We start from the raw sequence: 12,114 nt of genomic DNA on the forward strand, positions 1-12,114 counted from the left end.
GTGTTTAATTTTAGATGTTACATGTGGACATAACAAAACCAGATTTGATTACCACCTAAGGCTTTCGAAAAACTGTGTATCTCAGAGAGGAATGCCTGGCATCTAAGGGCTGGATACTTGCAGCGATGAGTTTCAGAGGCACATCATGTGCCACAAACATGTAGTTAACTGCTGCAGGAAACAGAATAATAGCTGGAAAAATTCTGGGCACAAATTTTTGACATGTTTCAGCAATGAGAGAAACTAAAATTTGATGAGAACTCGATCCATAGACTTTACGTAATTACTGAATGTAGGCATTCCACTTATGGCTGTTGAAAATATTTACTGCAATTGAACTTTTGACATTTTCAGCATAATGAAAGCAAACTTTATCTCCATATGAAGTTATCTGGCATTAAAATAAAGTAAGAGATGGTTAAAATTGAATATGTACATAGCACTTACATGGTATGTTGAAATTCACTACAGAACATTAAGTCATGACATGCTAAAACATAAGTTTCCAGCAGTCTGAATATATTTATGCTACCACAGACCATACGAGCACTCCTATCAGCAACAGTTAGTGACAAACATAAATACATGTACAGATAACCGCAATTGGCTCATTGTGTGGTAAAAATGAGGTATCTTACCAGATCAAGGTAAGCAAAATATTTAAAACACGAGTGTAAGAGGGTAAAAAACACACATGTGCAAAAATTTGCTGTATTAATGTGAACACACCTAAAGAGATTTAAAAATAGCAACAAGTACAGCATGGCCAAGAACATCTGCCAGCTCAGAAGGCTTTCAAAATATTATTTAGTCTCCCACTGTGAAAGATGGCATGACTAAGAAAATAACTGCCAACACTAAAGTTGCCTTAAACATAGCCCAGTTATCATTCTAGGAACACAACAGAATTATAATTTATATCATAAAGATATATTGGAACGGAGAGAGAGAGAGAGAGAGAGAGAGAGAGAGAGAGAGAGAGAGAGAGTTGCACTGGCAAACAAAACCAGACAGCTCACAAAATCAACAAGAAATTAGCTGAGAACAAAGTAACAGCCCTTAAGGCCTAAAAGGGAAATAGTCTAGTGATCATTAGTTGAGATGACTACTTTAACAAAATACATGATTTTGTTCCTACCAATGATATCATAAAGTTAAATAAAGAGCCAGCTAACTGACTTAATGCCTCAATCAGAAAAGCTGTAAAAAGTGCAATTTCATTTTTTCAGAGAGAGAAATAAAAGAAGTCTTAGTTATGAAACCATGCACCCCAACCTTATCGACAAAAATGGTATCCTGATTTTTTTCACGATCAGCTGCTTGCAGGCATTTTTGAGAATCATCTTGGAAGTTAGTTTTTCAAGAAATTCCCTGTTACTGTTAAGAAAGCTGAATATTATATGAGAAATGGAGATGATGTGTTAGGGCCAAGTAGAGGCTCATTCATTGATATTCATATTGTGTTCACAGCTTAATAGCATACATACTAACATTACCTGTGCTATACAGTCAGAAAAACAAAATGCCACTAGTTTCCTGGATGTGACTGAAAAATGATGATAATGCTCATAGATTTAGCACTGATAGTATGGTTGTCTGTACTGCTAACATCATCCACAATAATTCTTGTCACCCACAGGCCCCACAAAGAATTTTTTTTTTCTTTGGATGGTTCACAGACTAGTCAGTACTCCCCTCCAGCAGAAAGAAACTGATAAGAAATTTGGCATCTTTAGGCACGATACAGTGAATAATGGGCTTACATTGCGAATGGTAGATAAAATGTTTGCCACAAAATTACAGAGTACAGTATATATACCAAACAAAACATGTAATGTCAATTATGTGAAAAGGGTAGTTGCTATCCAGTGTACAGTGGAGACGCTGAGTCACAAGTAGGCACAACAAAAAGATTGTCAGAAAGTAAGCTTTCAGCCAACAAGGCCTTCATTGGAAATAGACAACATAACATATACTCTCTCACAAATGCAACTCACACACACACATGACCAGTCTCTGGCTACTGAGGGCAGACTCTGCGTGTGTGTGTGTGTTTTTTGTCTATTTCTGATGAAGGCCTTGTTGGCTGAAAGCTTAATTTCTGACAGTCTTTTTGTTGTGCATCTCTGCAATTCAGTGTCCCCGCTATATGATGAGTAGCAACAACCCTTTTCACAACTGACATTATTCCATCCTGGATACTCCATTGTTTGATTAAACCAAACACATATTGGTTAATAAAACCTAGTAGAGGTGGAGCTTTGGATGTCAGAGAGCTGCATCCTGTAGGTGTTGCTGATATAGCTGGATTGTTGGTGTCTCAGTTCGGTGAAGCTGTGGGGGTGTCGTCCACTGAGAATTGCTCAAACAGTGGTGTTTGAGTTGGGGGAGCTGCAGCTGCCGCCTGAAGGCTCTTCATCTGTGACATATGCAGGCTTTACTTACTCTATGAAGACTGTTGTGGCTTTGCCGTTCTGAAGTATTACAGGTGTGGCTTCCAACAAGTGGGTAGAGCAGTCTATTTTTGTTAACAAGTTTTTGTATTCATAAGTGGTCCTACTAAGTCCAGGTGCACATGCATAGATCTTGTTTCACCGTAACTACCTTTTACCAGCTGCTGCTATCGTTCATTGGCTCCCAACAATGTCAAGTGTTGAATTATAGTGCAGGGGGAAGCACGAATGCCAGGATGGGACAGACAATGAACAGCTCAGAATTTATTTTTGCAGCTCTCCATCACAATGCATGGGCGTTGTTGACAATGGCCGGCCATGGTGGTCTAGCGGTTCTAAGCGCTCAGTCCGGAACCGCGCGACTGCTACGGTCGCAGGTTTGAATCCTGCCTCGGGCATGGATGTGTGTGATGTTCTTAGGTTAGTTAGGTTTAAGTAGTTCTAAGTTCTAGGGGACTGATGACCACAGATGTTAAGTCCCATAGTGCTCAGAGCCATTTGAACCATTTTGTTGACAATGGTGGTTTCGCATCGTAATGTGATATGCAATGGTGAAAGAAGATTTCTTTTGATTTTTAATTGGTCTATTATTGTGTAATAGCAATTGTAACTCTGGATCTGTGCACAGGACATTTGTGATTTCTTGTCATGACACTACACTGGCGGATTTGCATGAGAGTGAGAGACAATCTGTGATAATATTTCTGAAGCAGCTTATACAGCAGATATCCATGGTAAATTATCCTATATATCCATGGTAAATTATCCTATATATACAATGAGGTGAGTGTTACTGATTAATCTTCAGGAAGACAGAAATGAGTCAGTAATGATCAACAAAGACGGTGAAAATCGTTGCTTCAAGTTTGCTGCGGAAGTATTTTAGTGCTTCTTACAATGTGACAGGCTCCCAGTCTGTTGCTGACCAACAGGTTTCAGCCAGTGCGAGTTTGTGAGGAAAAAATGCTAATGGCTGCGAATTTCCCATCATTATTGTGTCCATGTCACCATGGATTTACCAGTGGTGTTTTTAGCTGCTAGAACGGCTTGGGTTTTTGCTACTCTTAGTATGTGTCATCAATAAAAGTTTAATATGCTCAATAAACATCTTAAATCCTGGTGAACTGCCTGCACACAGTCAGGGAGGTGTTTGATACCCTCTGCTGACATTATACATCCTACAAAATTAATAGATGGCTTCCCTATTGTGCACTTGTTTGCATTTAGGACGACCCCATATTCCTGAAGGCATTGAGATAACAACTGCATGTGCTCTTGTTCGCTATGAGAAAAAGAAGGATGTCACCTGTATGTAAAACAAAAATTTAGATCTCTCGAAACTTCATCTGTAAAGTACTATCACATCTAGGCTGCAATGTGTAAACCATATGACAACACTGAAACTCAAACAATCTGAAAGAGATATTAACAGCCGTCTTGGGAACATCTCTGGAATTTGCATATAGGCCTTGGCACACTCACTGACACTGAGAATTAGGGTAGTAATCTCTGTACTGTGTGTTGCCCATCTTCCATTTTTAAGCTCTCAGGTTTTCAAACCTTGTCCAGTGCAGTCCCTGACAATCCGTTTTTCCTTCTCATCCCATACGGAAAGTCTTCCATGACCCAGGGTTCTGGGCAAGTTTTCTGAACACTTTCTATTTCCTGAACCATGCTAGTCCTTTTCCTTTGTTCTTTTCTTTCCTCCTCAACTCTTCTGCTGGAAGAAAGAGCCATTGGCTCCATAAGCATGCAAATTTCTTTACTTCAGTAAGTGTGATCTCCTGTCATGTTTGGTGAGTAGATTTTTTTATCCACCCAATTACATTATATTTTCAAAAATTAATTATTTTCATTGATATAAAATCTTTTATGGATCGTAATGATGTCCTTCCAGAGTGTACAGTAAACCTGTCTACGAATGATTTCATAACCACAGCTAACTAAAGGTGCATTTGCACTGAGTTCGAAATATGGTCTACAATATTGTTTGCAGCTCACGCATCATGTTGTCAACAACTTTGCAAAAAAACGTTGCATGCACAGACATTGTTCCTGGCAATTCAGATGAAAGGGACATTGTTCCTGGCACGCTACCCTAAATGCCACTACACGACACTAGTGTGTGTGTTTTTGCTCTATCTGTAGTGTCACATGTTGTCTTTACGTGTGCTCTTGATGAAAAGAATTGGACAAGAAGCAAAATTTACGAACTTGTCACTCTCCATTGACTAGAGAGGCATAGGAGTGCCTCTTGAATTTTCAAAGTCATAGTTATAAAAATATTAAACAGAAGCTTAACTCCCTACAAGAAAAAATACCGCATTGTTTTGCACCAACAGCAGTAATGTGGATAAAAAAAAGTTTCTCATCGTTTGGATTGCAGCTCTTGTCTTTTCAGAAATTTGGTCAGTGTGTTTTGGTGATGTGCGAACTGGTTTTACTACCAAATTTCTGAAAATATGTTATATTTATGTGTGCTTCACAACACCTCATCAGCACGCTGAGAAAAAAGGGCTTGCCAAACAAAAACATGACAAGTTACCAGCATGAAATAAAATACAAGTGGTCCTGAAAAACAGTGCAAACCAAATGTAAAGATTAAACAGAACAGAAATCCACTGATAATGGCACAGAGGTGTTGAACCATGTTTGAGAACTTTTGAAAAAATGGTGTTTTGCATAACTGGCAGACCTTACATCCAACAATATTTAGTTTCTCATTTCTCTACACCACCACCACCACCACAACAACAACAACAACAACACCAAGAACCACAGGATTCCTTATCTGACTCAGGAAAAATTTGACAGCAGCAAGCAAGCTGCCAGGATATGAAAGGCTGATGACAACAAAAAACTTTCTATGAGGCAGAAATGAATGTATGTAGGAGGCAGCAGTCAGTAGTAAACGAGTAGATGGCAGGGGGACCATCAACTGCAGATTCCCCTGACACATCCATTGGAAGTGTGAGGCTGCAGAAGTTTTCTTTATTGAAAATGATAATTTGGATTAGTTTCTGGGGGATGGGGGACCAATCCATATTTGCCATTTGGTTACTGACAGCCTCTTCTCAAGGTTGGCAGCTATGTATATAAATTGTTTGAGTCTACTATTACAGGAGATTAATTTGCAAGGTTATTAATATAAAACATGCACAAGGGTCACCACAAACTTCCTTGGCACATGACACTTCCTTGGCACACGAATGAAATTACTTTTACATCTGCTTTGTACCAAAAAACCCTCAGTCCAGTCACAAATTTCATTTTGTATCCCACACTATCACATGTTCATTAATAAGTGTTGATGCAGTTCTGAGTCAAATGCTTTCTGCAACTTAAGAAATGCTGAATCTACCTTTTTGTCTTGATCTGTGAATTTCAGAATGTCAGGTGAGGAAAGCAGGAGTTGGGTAACATGACTGATGAGGCTTGCTAGCATGAAAGTCATTCTGTCCGAGATACTTCCTTACTTCTGCACTCATAATATGTTAGAGCATTCAGTGGTACCATATAACATGATCAATGTTCATATTGGGAACTTTTTTGAAATAATCATAAAATCATTTCCCATCACACTGACAAATCCTTCCATCTTTTCCTATCAACAGACAGCATTACTTTTTATATTCTTTCCTCTATATCAACAGTTTAAGCCTTTAAACACTAGTTGTTGCTCATTGTGTACATACCTGTTCTAGAGTAGTTTGGCCTATAGAATAATCTTCAATATTAAACTTCAACTTCACATCTTCCATAATTCCAAACATCCTAGACCAAGGAAATTTTGAATTAGGGATGTAGTACGTCAGGAAGATATCATGTTCCTCTCGAAGTACTGCACCTGTTAAATATTATCAGTTAAATATAATCATAAAACAGTAGCAATATGATCACATTTACTCTTTATGTTGTTCTTTGAGCTCTGTCTGAAGACTGCTCATGCTAATGGTGATAAAACAACACTGTTCATTTATGCAATATAGTTAATTTATAGAGTGTAAGTAGTGGAGATTCAACTTGGGGGAAAAATAATAAATTAAAATTCACAGCTTTACAACGAAAAGCACTTCATTTGGCTTATAGAGAAAAGTAATTTGCAATGCACAAACAATATTGCATGGAATAGCAGGAGGGGAGAAGTAGAGACGGGGAAAAAGATTAGGGAGTGTGTTGTTGGAATATTAGGCTGTGTAGTGCTAAAGTGGGAATAGGGAAGGGGTTAGGTAGATGGAGTACAGGGACTAGGGAAGGTTGAGTCCAGGGCACATTATGGGAATGTAGAATATAATGCACGGAGCATTTCCATCTGTGCAGTTTAGAAAAGCTGGTAGATGTCCAGATGACGCAGTCTGTGGAGCAGTCACGAAAGTGAGGGACATCATGTTGGATTGCATGCCTAGCAGCTAGGTGGTCCAGCTGTGTCTTGGCAATTCATGTGGACAGAAAGCTTGTTAGTTATCATGTCCACCTAGAATGTGGCACAGTGGTTGCAGCTAAGTTGGTACATCACACGGTTGCATTCACAGGTGGCCCTCTGGTGGCTGGAGTAGGTGGTAGTGGGGGATGTATGGGACAGGTCTTATATCCAGTTCTATTGCAAGTATATGAAACATGAGGTATTGGGAGCAAGGGCAGAGTAGGAACACACGAGGATGTTGTGTAGGTTCTGCGGGCGGCAGGAACCACTTTGGGACAGATGGGAAGGATAGTGGGTAGGAAATCCCTCATTTCAGGGCACAACAAGAAGCAGTTGAAACTCCAGTGGAGAATGTGATTAAACTGCTTCAGTCACCAGTGGAACTGAGTCACAAGGGGAGTGCTCCTCTGTGGCCAGATGGTGGGTTTGTGGGAGGTGGTAGGTGACTGGAGAGACAAGACGTGCGAGATACAACATTGAGTCGGTACTTTAGGTCAGTGAAGGCCTCACCGAGTCCCTCGATGTATTTGGAGAGCGACTGTTCATCACTGCAGATATGATGACCGAGGGGGGCTAGACTATATGGATAGGACTACTCGGTACTGAATGGGTGGCAGCCGTCGAAGTGAAAGTATTCTGGTGGTCGGTACTTTTTTTGGACGGAGACACTAATGTAGCTGTCCTCGAGGCAGAGTTCATCGTCGAGGAAGGTGGCACATTTGCTTATGAACCCTACCGGTCAGACTCAACCCAAAACCAATATCGACTCATTTCACTCCTCCATCTAACAGTGATCTGCCACCACTGCCTCCAGATCACCCCCTGTTAACATCCTTAACATTCCAGAATTTCTTAATCTCAAATGTTGCCTCACCATCATACCATTCTGATGTCCACCAAACCTACGCAATATCCTGGCCCATCCCGCTCCAAACCCCTTGCCTCACTGCTCATATTCTTGCAATAGACTGGTAGCAAGACCTCCCTCGTACATCCTCTCATAACCACTTGCTCAAATCCAGCCACAGGCATCTCCTACCATGTCAAAGGCAGGGCTACATGTGAAAGCAGTCATATCATTTACTGCTGCAGAACATGCTGTCCAACACAGTGTGTTTCTTTCCAGTGACTGAGATCCTTCCTCCTGACACCAGCTTTCCTGGACCGCTCAGCTGGAATACATCCTATGTTCCAGTAGAGCCCTTGCCTCATCCTCCACCTATCTATCGCCTTCTGTGCTCCATTCCATTCCAGCACTACACGGCCTTCTATTCCACCAACACATCCACTAGTTTATTTTCCATTCTCTACTTATCTCCTTTTCTGCTTGACACCCCCCCCCCCCCCCCAAACCTCTCAACTGTGCTGAATGCTCCCACAAGCAGTACTACACCTCCTCCACCTCTAACCTGCTACCTTCCTGCTCCCTGCTTCTGCCTCTCCATATCCCTAACACTCGTGTCATATTGCTTCTCCCATCAGGCACAGCTGCAGTCTGCAGGCCAACCAGAGATAGTGGTAATGTATGTGTGACTTGTGCTTATATGAATGTGTGTTGTTTGTAATTCAGAAGGAGGGCTGTTGGCTGAAAGCTTAAATGTTCAGTAGTCTTTTTATTGTGACTGTTTGCAACTCAGTGTCTTCTGTGTGTGGTGAGTAGCAATTTATCCTTTACACAATGTTGCAGTTATGAGATATAATTTTACTGGCACAGGAAAAGTATGGACAATATATGTTCACATTTCAGGTGCAGCTGAATGTCTCATTACTATCCGTAGCTGATACAGTCATTTTTTGCATATAAGAGCAAAGATGGAGGATAAAGAATGTGCTGTATATCTTGTGGTTCTGATTACGTGTAATAACACAGATGTATGGGTAATATATGTCAGCAATGAAGTTATAACTGAATTCCACGGAATGTTTTTTCCTTTCCTACACATCGGTAAGAGCTAGATTCGAAAGCTATAAGTTTTGTTGTAGTATAATAACAAGTACACATATAAGGCGTTACTATCATTTTTAAAAAAATATGTCATAAATATTGGTTCAAAGCTGAAGACTGCCCATGGCAAATTAGAGATAATATGGAAATTAGACTAATAACAGCATTTCATAAACATGAATGCAAATTTAATGAAGACTGTGTATACACAATTTGTCAATGAAAACAAAGAATCTAATTTTTTCATCGAGAGCATTATTTTACAAGCATGAACTCCTATAATGCCAACACAAAATAGAATGGAAACATTATACTTACTGAGCATTAATAAGACACTAAACATCAAGAAAAGGTTATAATTAGCTGCAAAAGTAAGGAAGAATGTGTGCCAACTGAAATTGGTGTCTGTAGTCATAGAATCCTTAGAAAGTCTTTTAAATTGTCAGGTAGAATTGCTGGTGGCCAATTACCTTCAGGGGGGGGGGGGGGGGGGGGGGGGGGGAGGTTTAGTACTGCATGACACGTATAAAACTGACAACACTGTCCTAGCTTTCAGCAGCTCCCTAGTAGAGGTGGGAGGGAGAGGAAGGGCAGACCACTCAGTACCTGAGGTGATTGGCAGCTGTGATGGGTCTGTCTCCATCCTCACTGCAGGCCACACCATCACAGGTCTTATAAATAAAGTATAACTGAGAAATTTTGCATTATACATTAACCCATCCAAAGCAAATGTGAATTTATTTACTGATAGAAACCACTTTAATATTTCTATGCAAGTTTGTCTTTCTGATTCCTTTATGTAACAACAAGAAGAACAGTGCCCTACCTGTAGGTTTTCTCAGCACAAACTGTTACTCAACCACAAACAAAATATTCCAAAGTGAAGTACCGTAAAGACAATATGCAGAGTGTGACATAATAAAAGGAACCTGTAAGTCTATACAATGATGAGCCAAAACATTATGACCCATTGTTACTAGCATTTTGGTCTACCTTTGGAACACAATACATCATCAATTCTACATGGCACGGATCCGATGGGTAAACGGTAGGTATCTGATGTACGTGGCCCCCAAATGTCTGTGCACAGGTCACATAAATTACAGGCTGCAGCATTCCAGAAGGGTTATGATTGGGCAAATTCGGTGGCTGAGACAGTGACGTGAGTTAGTGCTCCCCAAACCACTGTATCATTATTCTGGCATTGTGAATGGAAAATTACCCAGCCAGAAAATGAGTATTAACTGTAGAAGATAAGAAATATACCTCTCGTAATGCAGAAATTCCTGATCAAAATACTAGACAAGTACAAAATTACCATAAGATACACAGAAGACTGAAAGAAACTGCAAACAGTCGATATATTAATGGAGCAAAATACTTCAATGCACTGCCAAATGAACTGAAGGTAATAACTGGAGAGACATTCAAAAAACATCTAAAATCGTGGCTCATTGAGGAGTGCTTCTATAGCCTACTGTACAAACTAAAATCTAAAGTATTATTATGCCAAATAATTTGGACTACATTCTTAAGCTTCTATTATAAAGTAAAATTAGATTGTATACTGTTGTATTGTACTACCAATTGCTATGCATGTAATTACATGTTTCACGCAAATAAATTACAAATTACAAAATTACCGTACGGAGTGACATCGACTATGAAGGGATGAGAGTGATTCACAACAATCAAAGCATAATCAAGTTTGGCAGTAAACATTATACTGTTGTGGTGTTCAGTCCAAAGACTGTTTTGGTACATCTCTCCATCCAAGTCTATGAGGTGTGCGAGAAAAGTAATGAGCCTAATTTTTTATCTACTAAAGTTTTGATTTTTGTCAGAAAACAATATTGCTCCTTCAAAGTAGTTCCTTCCGGCAGCTATACACCAGAGGAGTTGTTGTTCCTGGTCATGGTAGCAGCATTGAAGACTTCAGTTGGTAGAGCCTTTAACATGACAGTCACATTCTTTTGAATGTTCTTTTAGCGATCCAAAAATAGCATCCTTTTAAGATATTTTTTCAATTTCGGGAAAAGAAAAAAGTCACAAGACACAGATCAGGTGAACAGGGAGTCCGTGGAACAACAGGAATGCCTTTTGAGGTCAAAAATTGCATGCCGGAAGTGGCTGTGTGATATGAGGCATTCTTGTGATGCAGTGTCCACTTGTCTGCAATGTCTGGTCTCACTTGATTCACCCCTTTCCTGAATATTGCACGGACATCTTTGTATAACACTTGGTTGACAGTCTGTCCTGGAGGAACAAATCCCTTATGCACGATACCCCTTCTGTCAAAAAAACAAATCACTATTACTTTGATCTTCGATTTGCTCATTTGAGCTTTTCCTGGCTGAGAAGGTGTCTCAGTGTGTCACTCCTCACCTTGCCACTTTGTCTCAGGTTCATACTCAAAATTCAGGCTTCATCACCTGCGATCACATGACTGACCCATTCACGGTCAATGGTAATCCTTTAGAGAAGATCAATGCACACCTTTCTTCGATTGTTCTTCTGCTCAGTTGTGAGAGGTTTTCCAGGACCATTTTGGCACAAACCTACCGCGCGTGCATATTTTCAGTCAAATTTTGATCTATAGTGAAAGTCTTTAAGTTTAACATCCTTATTGTTAAATGTCTGTCCGATCTCACAAGAGAACGCACACGTTTGATGTTTTTGTCAGTTGAAGCTGGAGATCTCCCTGAGTTAGGTTCATCTCCAATGTGTTCTCCGCCTACCAAAAATGATTTGTGCCAGCGAAAAACTTTGCTCTCAGTAAGGAATGTTCTCCATAGACCTGCTCCAACTTTTCAAAAGTCGCACTTGTGTATTTCCTGAGTTTAACACAAACCTTGATTGCATAAAGTTGCTGTAAATTCTTCTGTTCCATTTTCGTAACACACAACAAAAGCACAACTTCAGCGATGGCGCTCTCAAAAATCAAGTGAGGTGAAACTCGAACTGAGCTTCTGGAAGAGATGAATATTCCTGTCTACACAAGTAGAACAACACAGTGTTGCCACATTCCTCACAGTGTTGTCAGTCTCATTACATTTCTAACTCACCTCACATTTTTCGAAAGTCTCATCTTTGAATAACTACTCAACCAGCAAACATTTGCTTATTGTACTTAAGCCTTGGTCATCACACTCTATAATTTTTACTCCCCACACATCCTTCCATTACCAAACTGACAATTCCTCTACGAAACTCCAGGTAGGAGTATAAACAATGTAGGTAAAGAGGGATTGCTGCTTATTGTACAGAAGACACCTTAAGTTGCAGACAGGCAC

At 40.0% G+C, this 12,114-nt stretch overlaps 1 protein-coding gene across 1 annotated transcript in view; it reads right to left on the bottom strand.

Moving 5' to 3' along the window:
- The window catches only part of LOC124776164 (phospholipid-transporting ATPase ABCA3), a 544,268-nt gene that overhangs the window by 17,431 nt on the left and 514,723 nt on the right, over window positions 1-12,114 (bottom strand). Inside the window, exon 27 of the mRNA XM_047251005.1 lies at window positions 6,149-6,300. Within this exon, the coding sequence (XP_047106961.1) occupies window positions 6,149-6,300 (152 nt within the window). The remainder of the gene's footprint in view (window positions 1-6,148; window positions 6,301-12,114) is intronic.

This window comes from Schistocerca piceifrons, chromosome 2, assembly GCF_021461385.2.
Source record: "Schistocerca piceifrons isolate TAMUIC-IGC-003096 chromosome 2, iqSchPice1.1, whole genome shotgun sequence".
Classification (NCBI taxonomy): domain Eukaryota; kingdom Metazoa; phylum Arthropoda; class Insecta; order Orthoptera; family Acrididae; genus Schistocerca; species Schistocerca piceifrons.